The sequence below is a fragment of the Desmodus rotundus genome, chromosome 7 (assembly GCF_022682495.2).
Source record: "Desmodus rotundus isolate HL8 chromosome 7, HLdesRot8A.1, whole genome shotgun sequence".
NCBI classification, from domain to species: domain Eukaryota; kingdom Metazoa; phylum Chordata; class Mammalia; order Chiroptera; family Phyllostomidae; genus Desmodus; species Desmodus rotundus.
The window spans coordinates 136,911,422-136,936,683 of NC_071393.1; the positions used below are offsets into that span (position 1 = coordinate 136,911,422).

A 25,262-nucleotide genomic window follows, 5' to 3' on the forward strand; every position below is an offset into this window, starting at 1 on the left:
GACGCCAACACAGTCCTTGGAATGAAGTCCAAACTCCTTGATCACCTGGTACAGGCCCCTCCCCAGCGCTCGGGGTTCCCGCCACCAGTCCCGCCCACTGCCTGGCGCGATGCATGCCCTCTTCCAGCCTCCCCACTGCAGGTGGGTGTCCCCACTCCAGGGTGCTCACCCCAGGCCAGGGCCTGGGTCCCAGGGCACGGCCGGGGACGCCCGGCGGATCGTGGAGTGTGGCCGGGACACGGCGGCCCGCTGGGTGCAGGGCAGGGCGGAGACTGCCGTCCGGTCTCCCGGCCCAGCGCCCTCCGCACCCCGCCCCCGGCCCTCCACCCTCGCCGCTCATCCCCGCGCCTCCGCCAGGCCTTCCCCACCGGCAGGGCGTCCCTCGGCCGGGCGTCTCCCACGCCGCCCCGCCCCCAACTGTCACCCCCTCCCCGCGCCTGCCCCGCCGACTCACTCCGGGAGCGGCGAGCACCTCCGGGCCCCCAACCAACCGCGCCCCTCGGCAGGGTCGGGCCCACGGGCGACGCGAAGGTAGGACCATGCCATCGCCCTAGACCCCCAGCTCCGAGCCCCCGGGTCCAGCCTGGAACGCTGGGGTCGTGGGGGTGGCGCGGGAGGAAGGGTCCGGGTGGGGCGGCCCCAGGGGCCCCACCTCCTTTTCTCTCCGCCCTCCTTTGGGCGGCGGGACCCAAGGTTAGGGGCCAGGAGCACGGACCAGGACTGGGACGCGGGGCCGCTGGACACCAGGGGTCCCGCCGGCGCGCAGGGGCGGGCCCCAGCCAGGGCACCGGCGGGCGCAGGCAGGTCGGCGGGCGGGAGCGAGGGGCGGGGGGCGTGGGCCGCGCTCACCTGGCGCCCGTCCCGCCCTAACCTGAATTTCCGGGGGCGGGGCCAGACCGGGGGCGGGGCGGGGCGGGGCCGACAGCGGGGGCGGGGCGGGCGGGCGGGAGCCCGCAGACGTCAGGGACCCGCGGCTGGAGGCCGCCGCTCTGCCCCGGGCTCGGCCGGGGCTCCGCGCGCGTGCGGGCCGCGCCGGGCAGGTCCTAGGCGGCGGCCCGGCCCAGCGCTCGCCGGCCGGCCGGAGGGTCCAGGCTGAGCCGCAGGTAAGATGCCCGCCCTCGCCCGCGGCGGCCCGGCCTGCGTCGCCCGCACCTGTGCGCCTGCGGGGCCGCGCGGGCAGGGGGCCTGGGCGTGGAGTGGGGTCTCTGCCGGGCGGGACAAAGGCCCGGGGCGGCGGGCTGCCGGCGCACCTGGCCAGGCCGATCCCCGCGCTGCGGAGGCGGCCCAGGTCTGCGCCAGGCTGGGCGGGGCCGCGGGGCGCGCGTCTACGCGGCCTGGGAGGCAGCGCGGGCCGGCTCCGGCTCCGCGGAGGCCGCCTGGGCGAGCGCTGATTCAGGGGCAGGCGCGCTCCCTCCCCCTCTGGCCCTTGCTGCCTCCGGCCGGCTCCCGGCCTGGTCTCTCTGCTCCCGCCGTCCCTCCCTCCGGGTTCCTCCTCCTCCTCCCAGTCTCCTCATTCCCTGCGCCGCCGCCGTCTCTGCTGTCCCCGGCCTCCGTTCCGTCTGCTCCTTTCAGCCACCCGCCCGGCCCCGCCCGGCCCCGGCTCCCATCCCTTCCCTTTCCCAATCCCGCAGCTTCCAGAACGGGCTCCCACCTCCTGGCGGGTGGTTCTCGCGGCCGGGCGTGGGGGGCGAAGGGACAAGTTTGGGGTGTTGATTATTCTCCCTCCTAGCAACCATGGCTGCCCAGCCCTGCACCGGCGGCAGGCTGTTGGGGAGCCTCTATGGCTCTCAGGCCTGGGCCTTTCAGGACCAGCTGGCGGTGGCAGGGCTCCGTGGCTTTCAGGCAGCGTGACCGAGCCCCAGGGGTTTGGCCCTTTGCCTGGGGCTCTGGGTGGGATCTCCCTGCCTCCGGCCTGTTGGGAGCAGCTGCAGGTGATGGCCTGGTGTGGGCCCTGATCACGAGTCAGAGGGCTGGGGGCTGGGGGCTGGGGTTGGATGGGGCTGGAAAACACAGTGGTGGGGTGGTGGCTTTCCAGGAGAGAGCCCTGTGGCCCCCGCTGAGGGGCTGTGGAGGCCTCAAGGGCAGCAGGGGTATGGAAGGGCGTGCCCCTTTATCACCAGGGTCAGCCCCCGAGTGGACCTGAGGAAGGGCTGAGGCCCAGGGTGAAGGGACTGTGACCAAGCAGAGCTGCCTTCTCCTGGGGCGGACTTTTCTCTCTTCCCACCTGCCTGCCCCAGGTGACTTGAGGGTATGCCTGGGGATGCACAGTCACATGGTCCTTCACAGATAGGCGGGCCTGGGGAGACCCCTACCTGGTGCCAGCACCCGCAGCTCCCCTGGTTACTGGCTCAGCTCTCAACGCGTCTCCTGCCTAAGCTCCACCTGTTCTGCACACAGAGTCGGTCAGGACTCAGGACCCCAGGGCCAGCCTTGGGGGCTCACAGGGGTCCTCTTCAGACTGGGCCTCCAGGGACGCCCCTCCGGCTCCAGGGCCAGCCACGGGCTCCCAGGGCTAGAGGGCCTGGCGTCACGGCCTGGCTGCCCCCTTTGCCCAGAGCATCCCACGCCACGCTCACACCCGCCCTTCTGCCCACTCCCGCGTGGCTGAGATTGTTGCCTTCCCGACCAACCCCCTTGAAGGGGCCTGTCTGTGACACTCACTCCTCCTCGTCCTCTGAGGGAAGCCCCAGGGTGCAGTTCATGTCACCGCGTGCGTGCGCGCGGAGGGGAGCGGCCAGGACTCTGGGTGGTGCGCAGGTGCGTGTGGGGCCGTGTGCACCTGGGCCGGCGGTGACGCGGCTCTGCCGTGTCACAAGTGTGCAGTGATGGTGCATGGCCGGCGCTACCCCAGGGCCTGGACTCAGGTGACACCAACTCTTGTTGTAGTTCAGGTGGCTCCCACTGTGCCTCTCAAGTCACCCTGCGGTCCCCTGCTGCCCTGACCACATCAGCCCTCAGGCCCTCCTTCGCTGATGCCCCCAGGGTCTCAGGCACCAAAGCGCCGCTTCCCTCCTGGGCACTGGAGAGGCCGCCTGATGCCGTGGCTGCTGCTGCTGCTCTGGCCTGGGAGGCTCGGCAGGACGGTCACAGTGGCCACGGAGGAACATTCAGTCTCCTCTCTGTGGGGGAGTATTGGTGGGCCAGGGGCACCTGTCTCCAGCTGCCCTCCAGCCCCTATGCCCCAGGCCCGTCCCAGACCATCAGCTTCTGGCCCTGGGTGTGTGTCCGGGGTGGGTGTGGTGCCATGGGCCTGGCCCTGCGGGGACCCTGGCTGTGAGAGCTGCTCCCAGTCAGGTCATGGGGACGCAGGCGGGTCCGTACGCAGGCGTTGTGGTTGCTGCCCCACAGACTCCACCCCTCTTGCACCCACACGAGAGAGAGAAGGGGCTGTGGGGGCCCAGGGCATCGGGGGACCTGGACACCTTAGCTGGGGAGGGGTCCCATGGGACAGACATACTTGGGGAAGGACAGGTGGCCCGGTGTGGCTGGAGCCCAGCGTTTCCGGAGGGTGCTGCAGGGACAGGGTGGGGAAGGTGCTGGAACCTCAGGGGGCGGGATCTGGGCTAGGCGTGGGGGGCAGACCAGGCAGGGGAGCCCCCTCTGACAGCCTCTTCACCCCCAGGCCTGCCGGGCCTCCTCAGCGCCAAGATGAGCGTCACCTCCTGGTTCCTGGTGAGCAGCAGCGGCACCCGCCACCGGCTGCCGCGGGAGCTCATCTTCGTGGGGCGTGATGAGTGTGAGCTCATGCTGCAGGTGAGCGTGGGCACCTCCGGGGCCAAGAGCGGGGCCGGGGCTGGGGGCCAGGCTGGGGCCACCTGTTTGTGACAGGACATCAGCTGAGAGGCCTTGATGCAGCATCCTGGGCCCACAGTGGGCCCTGCGGCCTCGGGCAGGCTTGTGCAGGCCCCAGTGGGTGCTCCAGGTGCTCAGGCTTCTGGCAGGTTCTCAAGGCATGGGGGGGGGCACCTGTGGAAGGTGTGGGAAAGTGGATCTGCCCACTTCCTTATTGTCCGGGAGGTGCCACCTGGGCCGGGAGTCTGGCAGGGAGCCACAGGGCCAGCTCCGACCATCGGGCCGGCCCACGGTGGCTGGTGCCTCTTCCAGGTGCCCCGGGGGAGGGTTTTCTCTGGCACAGAGGCTGCCACCTGGCAGTCAGCTGGGCACAGGGCCCTCGGCAATCAGAACCTTCTCTCCGGGTTTCAGAGTCCAAGTTCAGCCTCCATGGGGCTCACATGTCTAACTGTTCGAGAATGGGATGGGCAGGGTGGGGGGCGGGGGCTGACGCCGTGGGGTCTGCCCTTGCCTGGATGTCCTTTTCTCTGCCATCCTGGTGGACTGAGCCTGTTGGGGCCCTGGGTGCGGGCGCCTGTGGGTACTGGGGGCCTTGGGGGCTCCTCTTGCCGCCCGCCCCATTGCCAGCTCCAAACACATAGGTCTGCACGTGCAGGGCATGCGAATACACACTGGGGTGCACACACGCACACACGCCTATACACACATGTGTGCCACTGTGTGTGTGTGTGTGGTGGGGTGTCCTCTCAGCCCCTGCCCAGTTTGCCCTGTGGGAACAAGGGACAGCCAGGATCTGCCTGCTCACGCCCTGCCCGGAAGCCACGCTTCCCCGGGCTCCGGGACCTGGCACACTCAGTGGCCGGCCAAGCGGCTGGGCCGTGCCGGCTGAGCTGGCAGGCGGGCGTGCCGAGCCCTGGGCTCCGGCTGCTGCTGGCCACCACGGCCCGGGCGGGGCTCTCCCCACGGAGGGCAGCAGGCCAGGGTTTTGGAAGCACATCTTTTTTCTGTTTTAAAGTAAGTACAGACCTCCCCCCCCCCCCCGCCCCAAAATCCATGTGTTGGGAGCGCAAGGCCGTTTTGCGAGCCTGTTTTCACAGCTGCTCCTCTTCCGGCGCCGCAGGCCCTCCCTGCGTGGTGGGGCTCATGTCACGCGTGGGTCCCAGGCTGAGGGGCTGCCAGCCTCCGAGAGCCTGGCTCCCACTAGCCAGGGCCAGGAGGGAGGGTCGGGGGTGGGGCCCCTCTCTGCGCTTTCCCCAGGAGCCCAGGTGCTCCTCCAGGTCTGGGGAGGGGCTGGGTGGGAGCTGTCCCTGGAGACAAGGCCCTGGCCAGGAGTAGACGGGGTGTCCCAGCTTTGGGTGCAAATTAGGGGGTGGGCTGTGCCCAGTCCAAGGTGGGTGGGTGGTGTGGGCAGGGTGGGACTTCCTGCTAGGAGAAGGGAGGTAGGTGCTGGGAGACAGGTGGGGCCTGGCACCTCCAGAGCCTGCAGAGGCAGCGGGCCGGCTGGGGTGGGGTGTGGACAGGGAGGTTTGGAGAGGCCTCAGGGGCCTGTGTCTCATGGGACAAGGCTTGACCTTTCCTCTCAGGAAGTTTCAGAAGAGTGACAGGCAGGGACAGACGGGGGTTGGGAGGACAGCAGAGAGGTGGCTGCAGGGGTGGGGGCAGGTGTCCAGGTGAGGAGGGTGACCAGGGACACTGGTGCCTGGGCAGCGGGAGCTGGGCTGGTGATGTCCCTGGAGGAAGGTGGGAGGCCAGGGGGCCCGTGAGGAAGAGTGGGGTGCAGCTGGGCAGAGCTTGAGCTGCCTGGGGGCTGGCAGGGTTGTGCGGGGAGCTGGAAACCTTCGGCCTGGGGAGGGAGGGCCTTTGCTTAGTCTGAAGAGGTTGCCCAGAGTCCCCTCCAGGGGCCTCCGTGCTAGGGGCAGAGCGCTCCTGCTGCCCATCCCTGTTCGCTTCAGGCTGCCGGCCTTCCACCACGTCCTGGCACAGAGGGACCTGCAGCCCCATGGCCCACATGCCTCCTCGGTGCCCCTTCTCAGACAACATCCCTGAGAGGGCAGAGCCTGGCCCCCAGGCCTCGGGGCTCGCTTTCTTGAGACAGTGGGTCCCTTGGGCCCAGTGGCATCTGTGTGCCGGGCAGGGCTGAGGCAGGCAGCTGGCCTGTCCCCAGGAAGGGGGGAGCCCGGTCCTCCCGGCTGCCAGGCTGGACTGTAAGGACCCCCGGTACCTGACCCCGGGGCTGCCCAGGGGGGCAGTTGCCTGGCCTGAGGTGGGATGATCCTGAGAGGTGCTGGTTCTGGTCAACCCCACCCCGTGGCTGGGTCCAGGGAAGCTTTTGCCCTGCCCCGCTGGCCGGGGACTGAGGCCCAGGGGGAGGGTTCAGGATCGCAGATGCACTGAGTTGGAGAGGCCCAGGCCAAGGCCAGTGGGAGGGTCACGAGGACCGGCTTCTGGGGGAGGAGAGTACCCGGCTACCGGCAGAGGGACGGAACGAGGAGTCCTGCAGAGGAGGCGCTTGGCTTGGCGTCCAGGGGTCAGGAGCTGCCCAGCCGTGGGCACCAACTTAAATCAGGGATTCAGGACAGGGGCAGAGGTGAGGCCTGGGGGACAAGGCAGTGGGACTCAGGGCCACAGACCCGCTGCTTTGGGAGGCCGGCAGGTGGGCTCCAGGAGCCTCCCCAGGCTCAGGTGGGCAACTCTGGGGGGGTGGCTCCAGGGGGCCTCTGTGTCCTGGGGCCTAGCTGGCCCCGCAGACTGCGCTCTGCTCTCTCGGTCACCCTGCTCCCTTCTGAGGGTCCGTGGCAGGACGATGTGTGGGCCCTGCACCCGCTTCTCCCCCTCCTTGGGCCACCCCCAGGCCTCCCTTTGCAGTGCCGTCGCTGTGGGTCATGTCACCCACCCGGAGACCTCTGAATCCAGAACCGGCGGCAGTGTGGGGGCCGAGCTCAGGCCCAGGGCCACGGCCTCAGCCCAGCCTGCTAGGCTCTCCAGGGCGGGCCTCGCTCCTGTGCCAGGCTGTGTGACCTTGAGTAGGGGTGGGGCTGGGCCGGAACCCGTATCTGCCCCGACCTTGCCAGGCCCTACACCCCTTCTTTAGGTGAGGAAGGAGGCCCTACCCCAGGGGCTTCCAGCTGTTGGGAGGGTGCTGGAGCCTCCCCAGAAACTGGCCCTTGCAGGGAGGTGCCCAAGGGGATGGGCAGATGGAATAGATGAGAGACGTCGTCGCTGAGGGGTGGCCGGCCACCCAGGGAGGGTGGGTCCGGGCGCGCACACCTGTGAGAACTAAGCCTCGTGCTGTGGTGACTTGGGACTCAGGTCCTGGCCCACCCTCCCGGGGTGGGGTGTACGTCCCAGGCAGTGGGGAGTGAGTGTACTGCTCCCCCACCCCATTCCTATGTGTGCTGGGGAGGTGGGGCTGGGTGTCTCCTGGGGCCCTGCCTGGCAGGCCCCCATGGTCACATGTGGTCATCAGGGCCGGTTGTGCTGGCCTCTCCTGGGCTGGACACCAGGCCTGTGGCTCCTCAGGTGGTGGGATGCGGTTGCCACCCCAGACACTGGGGCTCCAGCTGAGTGGTATGGCCTGGGAGTGGGCAGCTCTCTGCTGAGACCACCGGCCTCTCGGCTGGGTGAGGCCTGGCAGCGCTTGGATGAGGAGAAGTTACCCCAGGACCCTGTCCCTGCCTCTGTCCCCAAGCCCTGGTATTGGAGGGCGGGGTGGCTTGTCTGTGGCCTATCTGTGTGTGGGACCTGGTAACTGTCCTTGGGGTGGGGTCCTGGGGGGATCAGTGGCCAGGGTAGTGTTAGCAGGCTCAGGGCAGAGGTACCTCTGGGCGTGAGCGTGCATTTGTGTGTGGGAGCGGGGTGGCAGGTGTGCTCAGGGTGTGTGTGAGTCCCGTGCGCGAGTGTAGAGCTGGTAGGGTGTGAGATGGGTCACCCACGTGTGTGTGCATGTGCCCGTCACGCGGAGGGGTTCTGTGGGCCCCCTGGGGCTGGCTGGGCGGGCCGGGAGGCGGGGAGGTCTCTCCCTGAGCCCCCCATCCCCAGCCCTTTGATCCTCCTCCGCTGGGTGCTGCCGTCCGACCTGCCTGGCTGCCCCACCTGCCCTGGGGAGTGAACACCCCATCCCAGGTGATCAGCGAGTCCCCAGCCCCTCCCACGGCAGACAGGAGCAGCTGCTGGGACAGAAGGGCCCATGGCCGAGTCCGGCCTGGCTACACTCGGCGGGACACACACCCACTGAAGGTGTGAGCGTGTGTGGGGGAGCTTATGGACTCCACGCCACGGGGCTGGTGCTGCCGTTCTGGTGGGGGATGGTGGGGGCTCCTGCAGGGGGTGTCCTGCCTCCTGGGAAGACCACCTGAGAGGCGCCCACGTCTCCCCAGTCCCGCAGTGTGGACAAGCAGCATGCTGTCATCAACTACGACCAGGACCGGGACGAGCACTGGGTGAAGGACCTGGGCAGCTTGAATGGGGTGAGTGCGCCCCACCTCTCTCCATGCCCCTCCCTCTGTGTTGCCTCCCCTGGCAGGGTCTCTGTGGGGCCCACCCTCTCCAAGACCACCCACCTCAGCTGTGGCCCACCTGGCCCCTCTAGGACCTGTACCCAGGTGGGCAAGTAGCCACCTCCAGGTGCAGAGGCTACAGGCCCTCCCCGGGAGGGCCCCCACTGGACAGGGTCTCCACGGGGTGGAGCTGCTCTCTGGTGGGGGAGGGGACCAGCCCCTCAGGTGGGCAGGGGAGGCATTGAGACCAGCTGCAGGATGGGAAATGGGGCTCCTGAGCTGGGTGGGGCTGGGCTGGGGCACCCTTTCCTGGGGGATGTGGCCTCTTTTGTGAGTTGGGGTGGTGGGGACAGGGAGGGGGCCAGGAGGAAGGCCCTGGCTGCTGGCGCCGGGTCGGGGTCAAGCGAGAGGAGCCTGTGGTCTGGGTGGGCATGGGGCGGGAAGGGCGGGAGCGAGCAGGGCGGGGGTGCTGCAGGGCCCAGCGTCTGTGGTCTGTGCTGCGCGGCCGCAGTTGCAATAAGGAAACAAGGCCACTGGCCTCCGTGCACTTGTGCTGGACCAAGGAGGGCCCTTCCCATCCCTCCTGTGCCGCCGGCACCCCCACCCTGAGCTGGGGTCCCATGGGAGCCTCGGTCTGGCCCTGCCTCCATGGGCGCCCCAGCCCACGGGGTCTGCCCCAGAGCCCCTTCCCCCCCACCCTCCGAGTGGGCTTTGAGGGGGCTGGCACTGGCGACCTGAGTGAGGGGCTTCAAGAGGGCCTGTGGCGCCTGCCTGGTCTTCCTCACCCCCGCCCCAGGGGCAGGTTCCGCAGAGGCCCGTGGCATCCACAAAGCCGGGGCCCCTGCCTGCTCGTCCAACATCAGGGCCAGGCCAGCAGGCAGGGCGGCTCTGCGGCACCCCACAGCTGTCCCTGTGCTGGGCCTGCGGCCCAGCGGCCTGCTCCGGGCCGAGAACCCCTGCTTGCCATAAACGTGTCCAAAACCACACTGGCCCTGGTTGCAGCCCTCTCCCAGGCCCTCCGTGCCACCTCCGGGGTCACAGCTGCCACCCTCGGTGTCTGCACTGCAGACCCCACCTGGACAGCTGCCCGGGGGCCGCCCTCCCTCTAGGCTCGAGACCCTCTGTCCTGTGAGGAGTCCTGCACGTCCCCTGGGCTTTCACTGGACTCCAGGCACAGGTGCCGTGCCACGGGCACCCTGGCTTGTCCTGGAAACGCTCAGAGCCTGCTGGGCCCTGAGCTCACCTGGGTGCAGAGTGGTGTTCCGTGGCTCCTGCTGGAGGGAAGAGGGTTTTGGGGGACTGGCTTTCTGGCGCCCTGCGAGCCGGTGTGGTGGGCGTTGCAGACGGCGGGTGCAGCCTGACCAGCCTTGGGCGTGGGGCCAGCACGAGTCCCTGTGGACGAGAGGGAGGGTCTCTTTCACAACAGTGTCCAAGGACTTTCTGCTCAAGGGGCCCCCTCAGTCCCTGGGCACTGGGTGAGGCCTGCCCTTCGACCTCGCCCCAGTCCTCCAGCCGTATCTGTCCCTTCCCGGCGCAAGGCAGGGTGTGCGCGCGTCGAGGGACAGGGCCTGCCGCCCGCCGCTGAGCCCCCCTGCTTCCTCCACAGACCTTTGTGAACGAGGTGCGCATCCCGGACCAGAAGTACATGACGCTGAAGCTCAATGACGTCATCCGCTTTGGCTACGATATCCTTTCCCCACTGCTTCCCCTCCTCTGGCTTCTCCCTCCGTCCCCAAGGCCACCATCGCCCCCACTGGGAGCAGATGGGGCCTCAGCGGTCACAGGGGCTTGGAGGGCAGCAAGGATGAACCCCAAGGCCAGGCTCTGCCTGGCGTCTGCGGCCTGCCTGCTGGCCTGAGCCACGTGGCCCAGGAGCAGGCGAGCCCTCCCTGGGACCCAGAGTCCCGCGTGGCCTGGGGGCTGCGAGGCGTGGCATTCTGTGCCCAGAACACGAGTGAGTGGGGCTGGCATCTCCGCCCTGGGCAGCTGGGGCTCTGCCTGGCCTGCCTGCCACGCCCTGGGTGAGTGGTGGGTGGAAAGGGTGCCCTGAGCCCTGGGCATGCACATGCTGTGACCTGGAGGGCCTCCGCCCCCCAACCCCCACCCCACCCTGAAGGGGCGGCACACCCTGCAGGCTGTCTCCCCAGCGGCGAGGACACGTGCCTAGCACGCGGGTGGCTTGTAGGCATCCACACTCGGGGGACACCACCGTCCCCCCACCCCCACGAATCCCCCCGGGATCCTCCTTGCCTGGGAGGGATCCCTGTGTCCCCCACGCCCGAGGCTGCTGCCCTCCCCACCGCCCTGCTCTCCTTAACTCGCCGCCACATCCCAACGTGTATGTGCTGGAGCGCGTGCAGCACCGCGTCCCAGAGGAGGCGCTCCGGGTCAGTGCCCTGCCCGCCCCCGAGCAAGCCCCCCGCCAGAGGGCCGCCGCCCCTGTGCCCCCAGCCCTCCCCACCCTGGCCAACACTCCCAGGCCTCTTGGTGGCCCTGGCCTGGCTGTGCTGCCTGAGCCGGCCTGGCCTGCTCTGCGGGATCTCCCCGTCTGGCAGGTGGGGAGGCCGCCATTCCCCCCAGGCTGGTGCAGCCACGGAGGTGGGCGTGGTCAGTGGGCGTGGTCAGAGCTGCACCCCTTCCGAGGCTACACCCAGCGGCTTCTGTACCTGGAGGACCCCGATCAGGCCACCGTGGGTGGGTGGCCAGGAACAGGCGGGAGGGGGTGTTTGCGGCTGACAGTGTGGCTTGAGAGTCCCAGGTGAGGGCGGCCTTAGGTGGGGGGTCACGGAGCACACGTAGGGGACCCTGTCCAGAGTTCTACCCAGGGGCCCCTGTGTTGGGGCAGGGAGACCGGCCTCGGCTCCTTTTCCAAATGAGCCTCAGGCAGCACAGGGCCCTCGAGGGGCACAGCCAGTGGAGGCCGGCTCTGACTGCTGCAGAGCTCAGCCAGGCGGGGCCCTGGCTGGCACAGACACACACCCACAGCTGCACGTGCACACACATGGCTGCACGTGGACATGTGCACCCACGGTCTGCTCGGACACCCCCACACAGCCCCTGGGCCTGTCCCGCCCCTCTCTGATGGGGCCTGGGGATGGCCCCCTCCCTCCTGATGTTACTGCCCACCCACCATCCTCCACCCCAGCAAGCTCCAGCTCCTTCCTGGGGGCTCTGTGGTCCTGAGGGTCCCACCTGGTCTGGGTCTCAGACTGTCTGCCCTGGGTGCGGGTGTCCTCCCGAGGCGGCCGCTGCCCCTCACTCCCACCTGCCCCCCACAGCACGAGAAGTACACCAGCCAGCTGCAGGTGAGCATCAGGGCCGCAGCCCCCAAGAGGGGTGAGGCGCTGCCGGAGCCCACGCCTTACTGCGAGTCTGCGAACCCCAGGCTGGAGCGGGACCGGAGGCCAGGAGCAGGTGTGAGGGCACTGCCGCGGGTCTGGGGGTTCACGTAAGCCCCCCTTGATTCACCTCGCCCGGGAGCAGGCCTTTTGCCCCCGCACAACCCCTTGCTCCCCCTCAGCTTCCTGGGCTCACACCCTCTAGCAGCCACAGCACAGCCTGCTCACGGGGGAGCTGCCGGCGTGCACTGCACACGCCCACCCCTGCACACCTGCAGCCTGCAGACATGCCCACCCAGTGTGCCTGCATTCCTGCATCCATGTGCACGCACCCGCCTTGCACACCCCAGTCCCCACGGTTCTGTAGACACACAGGCCTGTGCGCGGCCACACCCTTGTGTCTAGTGCGGCCCAGTCAGATTGTGGCCGTTCTCAGTGTCCAGGGTCGCCTGTGAGTGGCCTGAACCCTGGTGAGAGGGGACTCTGGCTGTGCGCTCACCATCAGGCAGGCTGCGGAGGCAGAGGCCCTGGGCCAGGCCTGAAGGGATTGTCCGCCCCAGGGTGGGTGCTGAGAACAGCACCTCCCTAAGGACCGGTGCCCCCCAGCAGCCACCTGACAGGGAGGCCCTGGTGGGGACCGGGGAGGGGAGCCTGAGTCATCAGTGTGGAGACAACTTGGAGCCGTGGGCGGCTGACCAGGGTCCTAGGCGCTGATGCCAGGTCCCCCCAGACCCCAGCCTCCCCAGCTCTGGGTCTCCCTGCTGTCTGGGTGGGGACCATGACGACCCGGGGTCCCACGCTCCATCCACAGAGACGGCGGCCTACCGCACACCCCTGTACGGGCAGCCCTCCTGGTGGGGGGAGGATGACAGTGGCACCCCGCCCGAGGACCGGCACCAGGAGGGGACATACCCAGGTAGGCCCCAAGGATGGCCCAGGACAGCCCCAGACCTCCAGGGGGCGGCCTGGCCCGGAGCTGCCTGCTCTGGGCAGACAGGGTGGATGGTCCCAGTGGAGGTGGGTAGGGGAAGGTGCTGTTCCTCACCCCAACCTGAGGATGTGTCCCTGCACCCCCTCCCCCAGAGCGGTCCAAGGAGCTGGCTCCGCAGGACGGGGACCTCATGGGGACTTCAGCCAGCTTCCGGGCCCCCACGGAGTCTCAGGGCTTCTCCTTCCGCCGGGAGCCCAGCTACTTCGAGATCCCCACAAAGGAGGCCCCGCAGCCACCGCGGCCCCCCGAGGCGCCAGCCCACGAGGCGCCCACCAAGGACGTGGAGCGGGGTGGGGCAGCACCCGTGGTGCAGAGCCACGCCTCATTCACCATCGAGTTTGATGATGGCAGCCCCGGCAAGGTGAAGATCAAGGACCACGTCACCAAGTTCTCCCTGCGCCAGCGGCAGCCCCCGGGCAAGGCCGCACCTGTGGAGGTGGTCTCCGCGGAGACCAAGGTGGCTGACTGGCTGGTGCAGAACGACCCCAGCCTGCTGCGCCGGGCAGGCCCCGGGGACGACCGCCATAGCACCAAGAGCGACCTGCCCATCCACACCCGCACCCTGAAAGGCAAGTGCCTCGCACGGCCCGCCCCCGGGGGCCCTCATCAGTGCAATCGCCTTCAGTTTTTCAGTTCATCGCCGAGACCCACCTGCCCGTGCGGGGCTGCCCCTGGTCTTGCCTCCATCGTGTGTGCTGGGCTCGTGTGTGCTGCGGCTGCGTCTCCAACCACATGTGACAGCTGTGGTTGCGTGTGTCAGCCCCCCTCAGCCTGATGAGTTTTGGTCTCCGCCCCCAGGCCACAAACACGAGGATGGCACGCAGAGTGACTCAGAGAACCCCGTGGCCAAGGCAGCGGCAGTGGTGGCGGCGGCAGTGCCAACATCCTCTGGGGTCCCCGCGGAGAACGGGGAGCAGGTGCGGCTACAGAGGCAGATCAAACGGGACCCCCAGGACCTGCTTCACAACCAGCAGGCCTTCGTCATCGAGTTCTTCGATGAGGACACGCCCCGCAAGAAGCGCTCCCAATCCTTCACACATACCCCGCCTGGGGACCCCAAGGCTGACAAGCGCCGAGGCCCCGGGTCAGCTGACAGGGACCGTGCAGGCGCCCCGGCCCCGGCCCCGACCCGGGGGGCGGGCAGCAGCTCCGGGCCACAGCGGGCCAGCTCGCTCAAGCGGGAGAAGACGGAGGAGCGGCTGGGTGGCCCCTCGCCCCCAGCGCGGGCCTCCACCCGCCCCTTCGGTAGCATGGGGCGCCGCTCCCGCCTGGCCCAGGACTTCATGGCCCAGTGCCTGCAGGAGGGCTCCCCAGCCACAAGGCCTGGCCCCGAGAAGGCGCCCCCCACACTGCCCGCTCCCCTGACGCCCCGTGGGGCCAGTCCTGTGGCCCCCTCGCCCCCGCCGGCACCGCCCGCTGACCCCCAGCTGACCAAGGCCCGCAAGCAGGAGGAGGACGACAGCCTCAGCGATGCAGGGACCTACACCATCGAGACCGAGGCACCAGACCAGGAGGTGGAAGAGGCCCGCAGGATGATCGACGAGGTGCCGTGGCTGGGCACCAGCGGCCCCTGCTGTCCCGGAGGCCAGGGTTGGGTGGTGTCTGAGTGGGCGGCAGGTCTGACCTGCAGCCCGGCCGTCCCTCCTGGCAGGTGTTTGGTGTATTGGAGTCCCCCGAACTCTCCAGGGTGTCCTCGGCCACTTTTCGTCCGGTCATCAGAGCGGACAGAGATGAGTCATTTGCCTCCCGGCCACTGGGCATGGTGTCCCCGGCGGAGCTACAGGTACGCTGCCCCCGCTCAGCGAGCACCAGTGCCCTCCAGGCCCATCACAGGGTCCCCTCTGCTCTCACCCAGAGGCCCTGCTTCTGCCTGGAGCTGGACTCCAATGCAGCATGAGGCTGGACCAGACGTCCTCCTGGGCGTGTGCCTCCACTGGCAGGTGGCTTAGCCATGTGTGGAGGGCTCGGCAGGACCCATGGCCCTGAGAACCAGGCTCAGGTACAGATAGGCAGTGAGTTGGGGTCCCACAAGCCCCGGTGAGGCACAAGGGCCTTCTGGCTGCTGGTATAGGGGAGCAGGTGGCAGGCCTGGTGCCGGCACGTGTGGGACGGGTGTGGGGTGGGCTTCCTTTGACATCCCCTCCTGCCTCCTCCTGGCAGGACCTCCCGGCGCCAGGATCCCCTGGAGGTCAGAAGTGGGTGTCCCGCTGGGCGAGTCTGGCCGACAGCTACTCAGACCCGGGCCTGGCAGGTAAGTGGCCCCAGGGATGCAGCAAAGAGCAGAGGGTCGGCCAGGGTGGCCTCAGGCTGCAGACCATGGAGAGGGTGGTGGGCTCCCGTCAGTCAGGCAGCCACGCCTACAGCAGGGTCAGCCTCCTGTGCCCGGAGACCTGCAGGCTGACGGCCACTCGGACGGGGCTGCCCTTGTCTTCACAGAGGATGGCGCCGGGCACAGAGCGGGGGACCTTGAGGGCGCCCTGCCTGTGCGCCAGCGGCGACTACTCCCACAGCTGCCCAGCGACCGGACAGACGGCCCCGCTGGCCCTGAGACTGCCAGGAGGAGCGGGCCTGGGCCACCAGAGCCGGACGGCGAGCCGGCCAGCCACCTCCTGAACCAGGAGGACTTGGAGCCTGACAGCCTCAGCGACGCCAGTGGGTCAGACGGGGGTCGGGGCCCGGAGCCCAGCAGGGGCCCCCCCCAGGAGGGACTGGTGTGGCTGAGGGGCCGGTGCTCGCCAAGGGCTGCTGGGGGGCCGGCCCCCAACTCCGTCTTCACTGGGGACCAGAACGGGGAGGCTGCCTCTCCCCGGAGAATGTCTGCAGCTCTGAGGGAGGTGGAGGGCCCAGGGCCCGCAGCCCAGCCCAGCCCCCCATTGAGGGACAGCGTCTCCACCGGCACCAGCAGGAGGGTCACCCAGCTGCAGACACAGCCACCCCCGGAGCCCGAGGGCCCCACCCAAGCCAAGGAGGCCGGCACCTTCGTCCGGCAAGAGAGCTTCACCAAGGAGCCGGCCAGTGGCCCCCCGGCACCCGGCCAGCTCCCCAACATCTCCAGCCACCCCCTGCTGCGGGACCTGGCCGCAGCCCGGGCCTCACGTGCAGCCCTGCACCCCCAGGACACCCAGCTGATCCTGAAGGAGACAGAGACCGCTCTGGCAGCCCTGGAGGCGCGCCTGCTCTCCCCGTCAGCAGCCGAGGCCCGGGGGCCCCCAGAGGACTCCCTGTCTGGGGACTCTGATGTGGACAGCGCCAGCACCGTCAGCCTGCTCAGTGGCAAGAACGGTCCCAGCCCGATGAGCCCCCAGCTCACGGGGCTGCAGAAGGAGAAGCTGGCCTCCCTGCCGGCAGCACAGGACCTGGGGGGTGTGGCCCTGGGCAGCACACAGGAGCGGCTCTCTGACAAGCAGCGCCACCCAGTGGGCCTGACAGATGTGGGCCGGGGAGAGCCCACCCGGCGCCTGGCCGTGCGGCGTGGCCAGGGGTCCCTGGACTGGCCCGATGAGGAACGAGGCTCTGGTCTTGCCCACCCACCTGGCTCAGACGTGGTCACCTCTGACCAGGAGAGCCACTCGACCACTGGGACAGGGCGGCTGGGGTCTCGCCGAAAACCCGCAGCCCCGCCGCCATCCCCGGCTGCCCGGGAAGAGCAGAGCCGTGTGTCGGCCAGCGCCCAGAAGGTGCAGCAGGCGCTGACCCGCTCCAACAGCTTGTCCACCCCACGGCCCACGCGGGCCTCCCGGCTGAGGCGGGCCCGGCTCGGGGATGCCTCGGACACAGAGGCCATGGACAGTGAACGGGGACCCCCGGCTAACCCCGAGCCGGTGGGGCGTCCAGCTGCCGAGCAGGCCAAGAAGCTGTCGCGCCTGGACATCCTGGCCATGCCCCGGAAGCGGGCAGGCTCCTTCACGGGACCCAGCGACTCTGAGGCGGTGCCTGCCCGCACCGGCTTCTCTGGCCGCAGTGTTGAGTGGTCCTGCACCGGCCGCAAGACCACCAGGGCTGAGGCTCAGGCCACCGCCCGGAAGACCCCCAGCCCGGCCACGGCCCCCCGCCAGCCCTTCAGCAGGGCCCGCCCAGGCAGCGCCCGGTACTCCTCACCCAGTGAGTGCGGGAGTGGGTGGGCAGTGGGTCTGCTGCTTCAGGGGTCGCAGGCTGGGCCATGGGCAGGCCGGACGCCACAGGCATGCACAGGCCGCAGCCTAGTGTGAGGGCAGCAGACCCCGATCATCTCTTAGTGCAGGGGCTCCTTCTGTCCCCCGGGTGGGCCTGCCCCCTGTTCCCTGGAATCTCACTTGAGGCTGGGACCGGAAGCTGTGTGAGATGTGCATGGGGGCCGAGCCATCCCTGGGGGCTGGGGGCCTGGGGAACCCGCCCGCCCACCCGCTGGGGGGTTGCAATTCTGTCCTGCCAGCCCGCACCCTGTGGCCAGGGGCCAGCCAGCTCTGTTCGTCCCCCCACCCCACATGAGTCAGCTGCAGCCCACGCGTGCAGCAGGAAGGGACGGGTGGCGGTGGCCACTGTAGCTGGCCGGGCATTCGTATCCATCCAACTGGCTTACCCCGCTAGGCACTCACCCACGCTCACCCCTCTTCCACCCTATGCTGCTCCCAGCTAGGGCCTTGTTCTGAAGCGAGTGCTGAGCTCAGGGCTTCATGGGAAGAGGGGCAGGTTGGTGTCTGAGGACCACAGCTGCCCATCAGGAGTGCTGGCCCTGCCCCTCCCTCATCGCAGCCACTGAGGGGGCTCAGGGCCAGGCCGGGCGTCGGGTGTGGAGACCAGGCAGGTGCCGTGAGGGGTGAACTCGGGCTCTGCCCACAGGCCAGGCCACACTCAGCCACCCGGTAGTAGGTCCACCCATGTGGGGAGGTCTCGCCTTTGGGGTGTGGGCACCACTTTCCCGCCGCCAGGACACTAGTCCCCACCTGATGGACGTGGCCCCGGCCTGTGGAGGCACCAGGCCTTCCAACCCTGCTCGGGCCTTGGGGGTGGCCTGGCGGACCCTGGAGCTTAGCTGCTGCTGGTGCTTCAGCCGAGAGCTCCTGGGAACGGGGGTACCCGCTTCGGTGTGGCCACCCTGCAGCCTGGGACCCTGCCTGGAGGGGCCCCGGGGCCACCGCGGGTTGCTGAGCGCCGCTCTGCTCTGTTCTCGCTTCTGGAACTGTGTGTCCCCCCCCCCCCCCCCCGCCCCGCCCCAGGCACACGCCGCAGGCAGCAGGGCTCTGACTGCACGTCCACCTCGGAGGAGGAGTGTGGCCCCCACCACGGCTCCCCCAGGCACGCGCGCTCCCGCGCCTCCACAGCCACACAGACCCCTCGGGCTGGCAGCTCTGCCCGGGCCCGGCCCCGAGGCCTCGGCCTCCGGGACACCGATGACGAGGAGGAGGAGCCGGACCCCTACGGTCTCAGCATGCAGACGGCGGAGATTGCGGAGATCGCCAGGTGAGCTGCAGCTGGGTGGACGGTCAGTCCGCTGGCCTGGCTCGGGCCGCCCCTGGGGCCGGGTGCACCCTGAGGGCAGGGCCGGGCCCCAGGGGCGCTCTTCCCAAATGGGCTTCGAGGATGCTCTTTGGACAAATGAGAGATGGAGGGACGCCGATGTTCCTGGGAGGGTGGGGAATCTCTGGTACTTGGAAGGCCTCCAGCAAGATGGCTATTTAAAAAAAATTTTTTTTAAGATTTTACTTAATTGCTTCTTAGAAAGGGAAAGGGAAGGAGAATGAGAGGGAGAGAAACCAATGTGTGGTTGCTTCTCACGTGCCCCCTACTGGGGACCTGGCCTGCAACCCAGGCATGTGCCCTGACTGGGAATTGAACCGGCGACCCTTTGGTTCGCATGCCGGTGTTCAGTAGACGGTTATTAAAGGTGCGCTCCCTGGTGTGGTCATTGAGCAGAAGGGTCTGCCTCCAGTCCAGGTTCTGGGGGGACGGGGTACAGAGGTGGGAGGGGGGTGAGCGAGGGTCCTCCCCTGAGCAGGGGTCCCTGCTGGTGGGGGGGGTGCGGGAGAGGCCGTGGGGACTGGGTGGGTGGTGAGTGTTTGTATTGAGGATGCTGACCTTGACCAGAAGGAGGTGACCAGAGGCCGGCGGCTCCCAGGAGAAGGGCCCGAGTGGGGTTTGGAGCCGTAGGCATCGCCACAACCAGGACAACAACCAAGGCCGTGGGCAGTGAGAGCGCTCGGGATGGCCGAGGGGCGTGGGAGGTGAACTGTGGGGGGCTGGGTGCAACAGGAGACAGCAGCACTCAGCCTGGAAGGAGGCCTGCACCTGGGTGAGAGTGAGGGGGGCGGTCCCCGGCTTCCCGAGGCCTCTGTGCCCAGACCTCCCGCTCCCACTGCAGCCCCAGGTGCCGGGGCAGAGGCAGCAAAGGGACAGGCACGAGGCATGGGCCAGTTGGTCACCAGGCATTGAAGGGATGACCTGTGTTTCTTCAATGTGGGACGGTGGTCTCAGTGAAGGACCCCCAGCCATGTCAAGGGGCGAGGGCAGCCCTGTGGGGGCAGAGCCGGGGCAGCCACGCCAGGCAGGGACTGGAGGCGCCCCCAGGAGTGGGCAGGCCTGAGGGCCTGCTGGGACAGCTGAGGACAGAGCCCTGGTGCCTGGTGGGCCTGGGGGCCTCATCCCTGGAGGGCACTGTCGGGGTTGTGGTGGTGGACAGTGACAAGGGACTTCTGTCCCACATCTGGGCTGAGAGCCCCGGGGGTGTGGAACATGCTGGTCGTGGCCCTAGGAGCTCCGAGGGCTGGGTGGAGGTTGGAGGCTGCGGACAGCGGGGCACAGGGAACTGCCTGGCCTGGCCTCTGCCCTCTTCCTGGTGGCCTGGGGGCTGCCCAGGAAAGGTGTGTCGCCCCTGGGGAGTGGGAGGGGGCCAGGCTGGCACTGGGGGCTGAGACTACCTTGGCCACCCTACACCAAGGGGAGGAACCTGGCCTTTCTGGGTTGTCCTGCCTTGCCCTCTGCCCGATTCCGATCCAGCCTCAGTTTCCCTGCTGGTGAAGAGCAGGGGTTTTCAGTGGCTGCCTTCTGGGAAGGCCTATGGCCCCCACCCTCAAGGGGCATGTGCCTGGCTCCTGCCCCCGGCTGGGAGGTGCCCACAGCACTGGCCTTCCTGCCTGCCCACTGCAGACTGAGCCAGACGCTGGTGAAGGATGTGGCCATCCTGGCCCGGGAGATCCACGACGTGGCTGGTGATGGGGACGCGCTGGTCTCCCCGGGGCCTGCCCGCAGCCCCTCCCTCAACAACGTGCCAGCCTCCACCATCTCTGCCCGCGAGGAGGTGAGCCGGGTCCTCCGCTGAGGCCATGGGGACCGTGGGCTCGCTGAGGCCTCACTTCCCTCTGAGGCTGCCAGCTGCCCTGGGAGTACGGGGTCTGGGACCTGCCTCTGTCGGGGCTTGGGGCATCGAGGAACCCCGAGCAGACGAGCTTGGGATCTACTCTGTCCGTCTGCTGTCCTAGCGGGGAGGTGCTGCTGTCCCCACCTTCTGCCAGATGCCCCCCTGCTGGACTGACCCCGCTGCTTCCCACAACACAGCTGGTACAACGCATCCCTGAGGCCAGCCTCAACTTCCAGAAGGTACCGCCTGGCTCCCTGAGCTCCCGGGACTTGGACCAGAACATGAACGACCGCCGGGAAGAGCCCCTGGCCAACAAGACTCGGCCTCGGAACCGTGAAGAGGCAGGCAGTCCTCCCCAGACATGGCTGCACACACGGGGGTCCCTCTGGGCCTGGGCGGTGGGGGGCAGGCGTGCTGAGGGAGCAGGTGGGGACACCTGGGCCCTGTGCTGATGCCCGGCCCTCCCAGGTGATCTTCGATAACCTGATGCTGAACCCTGTGTCCCGGCTGTCCCAGGCCATCCGGGAGGACACGGAGCACCTTGCCGAGAAGATGAAGTGAGTACACCACCACCCCCGAAGTGCTGCCGGCTGGGGGAGCCCTGCTGGAAGCGGGGGAGCTGGGGTGCCCAGTGGGGCTCCCCTCAGACAGGAGTGCCTGTGTGTGAGCCAGGACCGGGCGGGGCTGGTGTCCTTCAAGGCCCACAGTCCAAGGACACACGTGTACACACGCATGCCCAGGGGAGCCAGAGCCCCCGCTCCACCCCCACTCCCTCCCTCTCAGTCCTTCCCAGCCCTGCCCCGGGCCAGGCAGAACCGGACTCAGGCCCCAGCCAGCCTGGGTCCTGCCAGAGCCTCGGGCTCCCCTGGGGCATGGCAGGGGTGGCCTGGGGATGGGGGGACTTGGCTCCACATCACCGTCTTCCACCTGCTCCCCTCCCCGCCGCTGGGCAGGATCCTCTTCCAGAATTCGGGGAGAGCATGGGAGGACCTGGAAGCCAGAATCAACGCCGAGAACGAGGTGCCCATCCTGAAGACTTCCAACAAGGTGAGGCCGGCCGGCTGGGGACAGGTAGGCACCGCCCGGGCCCGGAGTCCCCCAGCCCACTTGGCTGCAGGGAGCGGTGGGGACACTGGCCTGAGCCCTGGGGGGAGGTGGCCCCACTGTGGCCAGGCTCCTTTGGCACCATTGGCCTCCTTCCCTTGGCTTCTAGGAGATCAGCTCCATCCTGAAGGAACTGAGGCGCGTGCAGAAGCAGCTGGAAGGTGGGTGGGGGCTGGGGTTGGGAGCCCAGAACCCTGTGGGAGACCCTGGGGGTGTGGGGGCGGGGCGGGGTCCCCCGAAACACCTCACCCTTTGCCCCACTCCTGTAGTCATCAACGCCATCGTGGACCCCAGCGGGAACCTGGACCTGCTGACCGCAAACAGGGGCTCTGCCGGCTGTACCCAGCCCGGGAAAGGCCAGTCATCTGCCCAGAGCCCGTCCGCACCACCCTCGGCCCTGTCCCTGAGGAGCTTCCCACAGAGGGCCACCTGCGGGTCCCCCAGCCTCCCGGACCCCTCCTTCCTGCCTGACTTCCTCCCTGACGCCGAGAGGTTCCTGATCTAGGGGGCAGGGTGGGCGGCCCCTGTGTGTGGGTGCCCGGTGGGTGCTTCCCACTCGTCCCTCCCGCTGCCTCCACCCCTCCCGGTGGCAGCTGGTTCACCACGAAGACCCCCACACGTGCCAACACCCCACAGGATTGTCCAGCCCCAGCCCTGCTGGCCCCCGGCCCAGCTTCTGTTGTGGCCACTGCCAAGGGCCGAGCCACGGGCCTGTCCCCACACCCTCTGCATCGCTGTCACTTTCGTCTTTAGCTTTCAAGGAAAGAGTCGTTTGTTCTGTTTCAGCAGCCTCCCTGCCTCGTGGGCCGGGGTGTGTGCCTGCCCCGTCCCCATGTGCTGGCTGGCCAGGCAGAGGTGGGGCCGCCCATGGGGTCACTGAGTGCCAAATGGGGAGCTGGGCAGGCTCGACACCCAGACTCCAGGGTGCGGGCAGGGCGGGGACCAGCACCTCCAGCCTTTGGTGCCAACAGCCTGCGAACCCACCGAGCATGCAGACAGCTGCAGGGAGGGGCTCACTGCCGGCTCAGGCACATCTGCATGGTGTGCAAGGCCTGTCCTGAGGTGGTACTGGGCCCCTGCACTTGGCTTCTGGTGGTTCTGGGCCAGGTGGAGGTGCATGCCAGACCAAAGTGGCTGCAACCGGGCTCCTGAACGCCCCCGAGGGAACACGCTGCCCTGTCCTGGACTCTGAGCACTGACGGGGCATCTACAGGTTCCCCATCCCATGGGTTCGGGGAGGGACAGGCCCCAGAAGCAGTGTGTCATTTCTCAGGATTCTGTCGGCGGGAACATGCCAGGCGGCCCCTCCTGGGGGGCCCATGTTTCTGGAGCCTCTAAGCCAAAGAGCCTGCGAGGGGGGTGGCGTGTCCACCTCAGCAGAGTGGTGGGCCGCGCTGCGTACCTGCGTACCTGCCTGGTGTCTGTGTGAGTGTCGACTGCGGGAGGGACCGATGGGGCTACACGCGGGGAGGGGGGCTGGCTCTGAGTTTACATTGGCGTCCAGGCGCAGCCCCTGCCCACAGGTGTTTCTGTGTGAGTGGCAGTCACTTGGAGGCGGTGCTAGTCCTGTCCCGGCCCCACATGCCCCGCCCCACTGCCCCGGCACCAGTCACAGATGGCTGCAGAGCCTCCTCCCTCCGCGCCTCCCCAGGGGATCGCTGCACCGTGTTCTCTCCATCAGCCTGTGCCCCTCTGCAGCCCCAGGCCCGGGTCGTGACTGACTTGTCTGGCTCCGCGGGGGCTCCTCTGTGCTGGTCCTCAGGTGGCCTGTCGGTGTCTTTGAGAAAATGGTTATTTTATATGATTTGTCATGGAACTTGTTCTAATAAATCATTCTATCACGTGGCAACATCCTGGCGGCGGTGCCTTGGCCTTGTTTCTCACTGGTGATGTTTGGGGGTTGTAATCCAAGGGGTCAGTCCCCTTTCCTGGCCTGGAAACTCGGTTTTGACCTCTGAGACCAGGGGATACTGCAGTGCACAGACACCACCACCAGGTGGTGGCCTAGGTGAGAAAGCAAAGGGGGGGAATTTCCAGATGTTTGCTCCTGGAAAAGTTATTTTATTCCAGCTGTTCAGGCTGCACCCTCCAAGAGCACCCCTGAGAGGCAAGCTGGAGAGCCCTGGGCTCTGTGCTGAGCCAGTTCCTCCCCACTCATGGTGCCGACATCTCCCCACCTGGTGCCTACAGCCTGCGTCTTCCCTCCCAAGGCCAGTCACGGCCCCCCTTCACTACAGGGATGACCTGGGGGCCAGAGGGACAAGTGTCCAGCATAGGGGGAGCACAAGGCCAGCCACCACCAGCCCCCGCTTGCTAGGTCACTTGGTCAGGAGAGCAGGGGTCACTTGCATCTCAGCAGGGCACCACGCCGGGCCTGTCCTCGTGTTGGTTCCATTCCCCACGCTGGGTCTGTCCCCCACACCAGGCCTGGTCCCCACGCTGGTCTGAGCGGCTGGGCCACCTACTCCCATGGGGATACCTTCAGGGGACAGCTGCTCCCTGCTGGGCCTCGCTCTTCGGCCCCTATAAGACGTGAAAAGGAAAGATGTTAACTATTCTTAGAGCCAATAAATAATTTGTATCAAGCCAGAAAAACGACCCAATGGAAAAAAAATGGTCAAAGGACTTGAATGGGCAGGTGACTGAAGGTTATCCAAGTGGCCATGATGGTGTGACCATGTCATCTGAGGGCACGTCAGCACCACAGCACCCGCCGGGGCAGCTGCAGCCTGAGTGCCCACCCAGCCGGTGAGTTGAGCGGCGTTTGCTGGAGCCAAACGAGGGACCGCTCTGACCTACTCGGGACGGTGCGCGCTCGGCCACCGAGGGCACATGGAGGGGGCCCAGAGCACCCTGCCATGCACCCCTCCGGAAGCACCTCCATGGCCACCACAGAGTGGGTGTCCCTTTTGGCACATCCATGCCCTGTGAGTACAAACCAATCAGAAAGAACTCGTCGGGCTCCGCACATTCTGGTGAACAGCAGACTTAGTAACCAGCGCCTGAGTCTGCATGCTGTGACAATGTGTGACGACAGAAGTGACCATCTTGGTTCCCTCCTGGGGGAAGGTAGGGACTGAGAGGGTGGTCGAGAGACTGTGCCCCCCTTGGTCTGGGTGGTGTTCACACAGGTGTGTGATGTGTAAGCAGCCGTGGTGCACGCTCGAAGGTCTCTGCCTCCCCACGGGTGTCTCACAGCGATGAAGGAGACCGAACGTTAGCTCTGCGTATGCTGGAGACCTCCTGGGCCTCGAAACAGCCAGGCGGCGTGGATGCACTGCCCGCCCATCCGGTCTGGCCAGGTCACCAGCTTTATTGCACTTTCCATAGACCGAACTTTTCGGGTTTTGTGGGTTTTCCGTATCGTACATTTCTGTTTCATTGGTTTCTGCTGTTGTTTATTACTTACTACTTTATTTTTATTAGTTAGTTTCTCCCTCTTGCCGTCTTTCTTCCTCTCTCCTTCCATTCCTGATCAGCTGCAGTGCACACAGGGGTCTCTGAGTTTATCTGTGTCAAAACCTGCGGCACTTCTTGGGTCGGTGGCTCGGTGTGCCCTTCACCAGCTGTGAACAATCTCTTCCACTTCCTCTTCAGATGTTGCTCTGCTCTGCTTCCCGCCGCCCTCTGCGTGGACGCGGACCTGCGCCCCACGCCCTGCATCTCTCTCGTGCTCGGCTCTGTATTTTCATGCCAAGCGGCTCCAGGTTGGTAGCGACCCCTGGTTCCTGCAGGAGCAAATGCACGTCACCTCCGGAGAAAGGCCTCTCGGGCCGGAGTCCTCAGCAGCTCCCAAAAGCCGGAAACACACCACGGGCGACCCCAGCACAGCACGAGTAAAACTAGAGTCAAAAAGGTGGCAAAAAATCAAAAAGAAATAAAATGTAGCTCCCCCGGTTAGGGTTGGATAAGCATCACACTGAAAACTATAATGACTGGGAATGAAGTTTTGAAAAAAGTCTCAATAGGAGAGTTAAAGAGAAGATTAGGCACGGCTAGATCAAGAACTGGCCAGCTGCAAGGAAGATGAGAGGAAGGTACCCAGAACACAGCACTCAGGGACACGGAAATAGAACGCAGGGCAGGTCCGTGGGCGCAGAGGGCTGGGTGGCAGACCTGGAACGGACGTGTGCTCTGGGTTGGGTTGTGTCCCCCACCCCCAAAAAGGTGTTGAAGTCCAAGTGCCCCGTCCTTTGCATGCGACCTTA

General features: G+C 67.4%; 1 protein-coding gene across 3 annotated transcripts; it reads left to right on the plus strand.

Moving 5' to 3' along the window:
• Positions 1–424: 424 nt before the first annotated feature.
• Positions 425–22,926, plus strand: CEP170B (centrosomal protein 170B). 3 transcript variants are annotated; one of them, XM_053928033.2, is made up of 19 exons: positions 425–531; positions 3,623–3,753; positions 8,169–8,258; positions 9,895–9,973; positions 10,617–10,675; positions 11,567–11,702; positions 12,438–12,542; positions 12,710–13,186; positions 13,416–14,161; positions 14,269–14,400; positions 14,778–14,868; positions 15,054–16,718; positions 17,813–18,056; positions 19,740–19,890; positions 20,148–20,291; positions 20,419–20,507; positions 20,904–21,021; positions 21,164–21,215; positions 21,324–22,926. In XM_053928033.2, exons 2-19 carry the CDS (start codon positions 3,649–3,651, stop codon positions 21,557–21,559), a joined length of 4,719 nt encoding a protein of 1,572 aa, XP_053784008.1. In that variant the 5' UTR covers positions 425–531; positions 3,623–3,648; the 3' UTR covers positions 21,560–22,926. The 3 variants fall into 3 exon arrangements, with proteins under 3 accessions (XP_053784008.1, XP_053784007.1, XP_053784006.1); XM_053928032.2 differs by lacking the exon at positions 425–531 and adding an exon at positions 951–1,103; XM_053928031.2 differs by lacking the exon at positions 425–531 and having other exon boundaries at positions 20,904–20,997; positions 21,324–22,925.
• Positions 22,927–25,262: the final 2,336 nt, after the last annotated feature.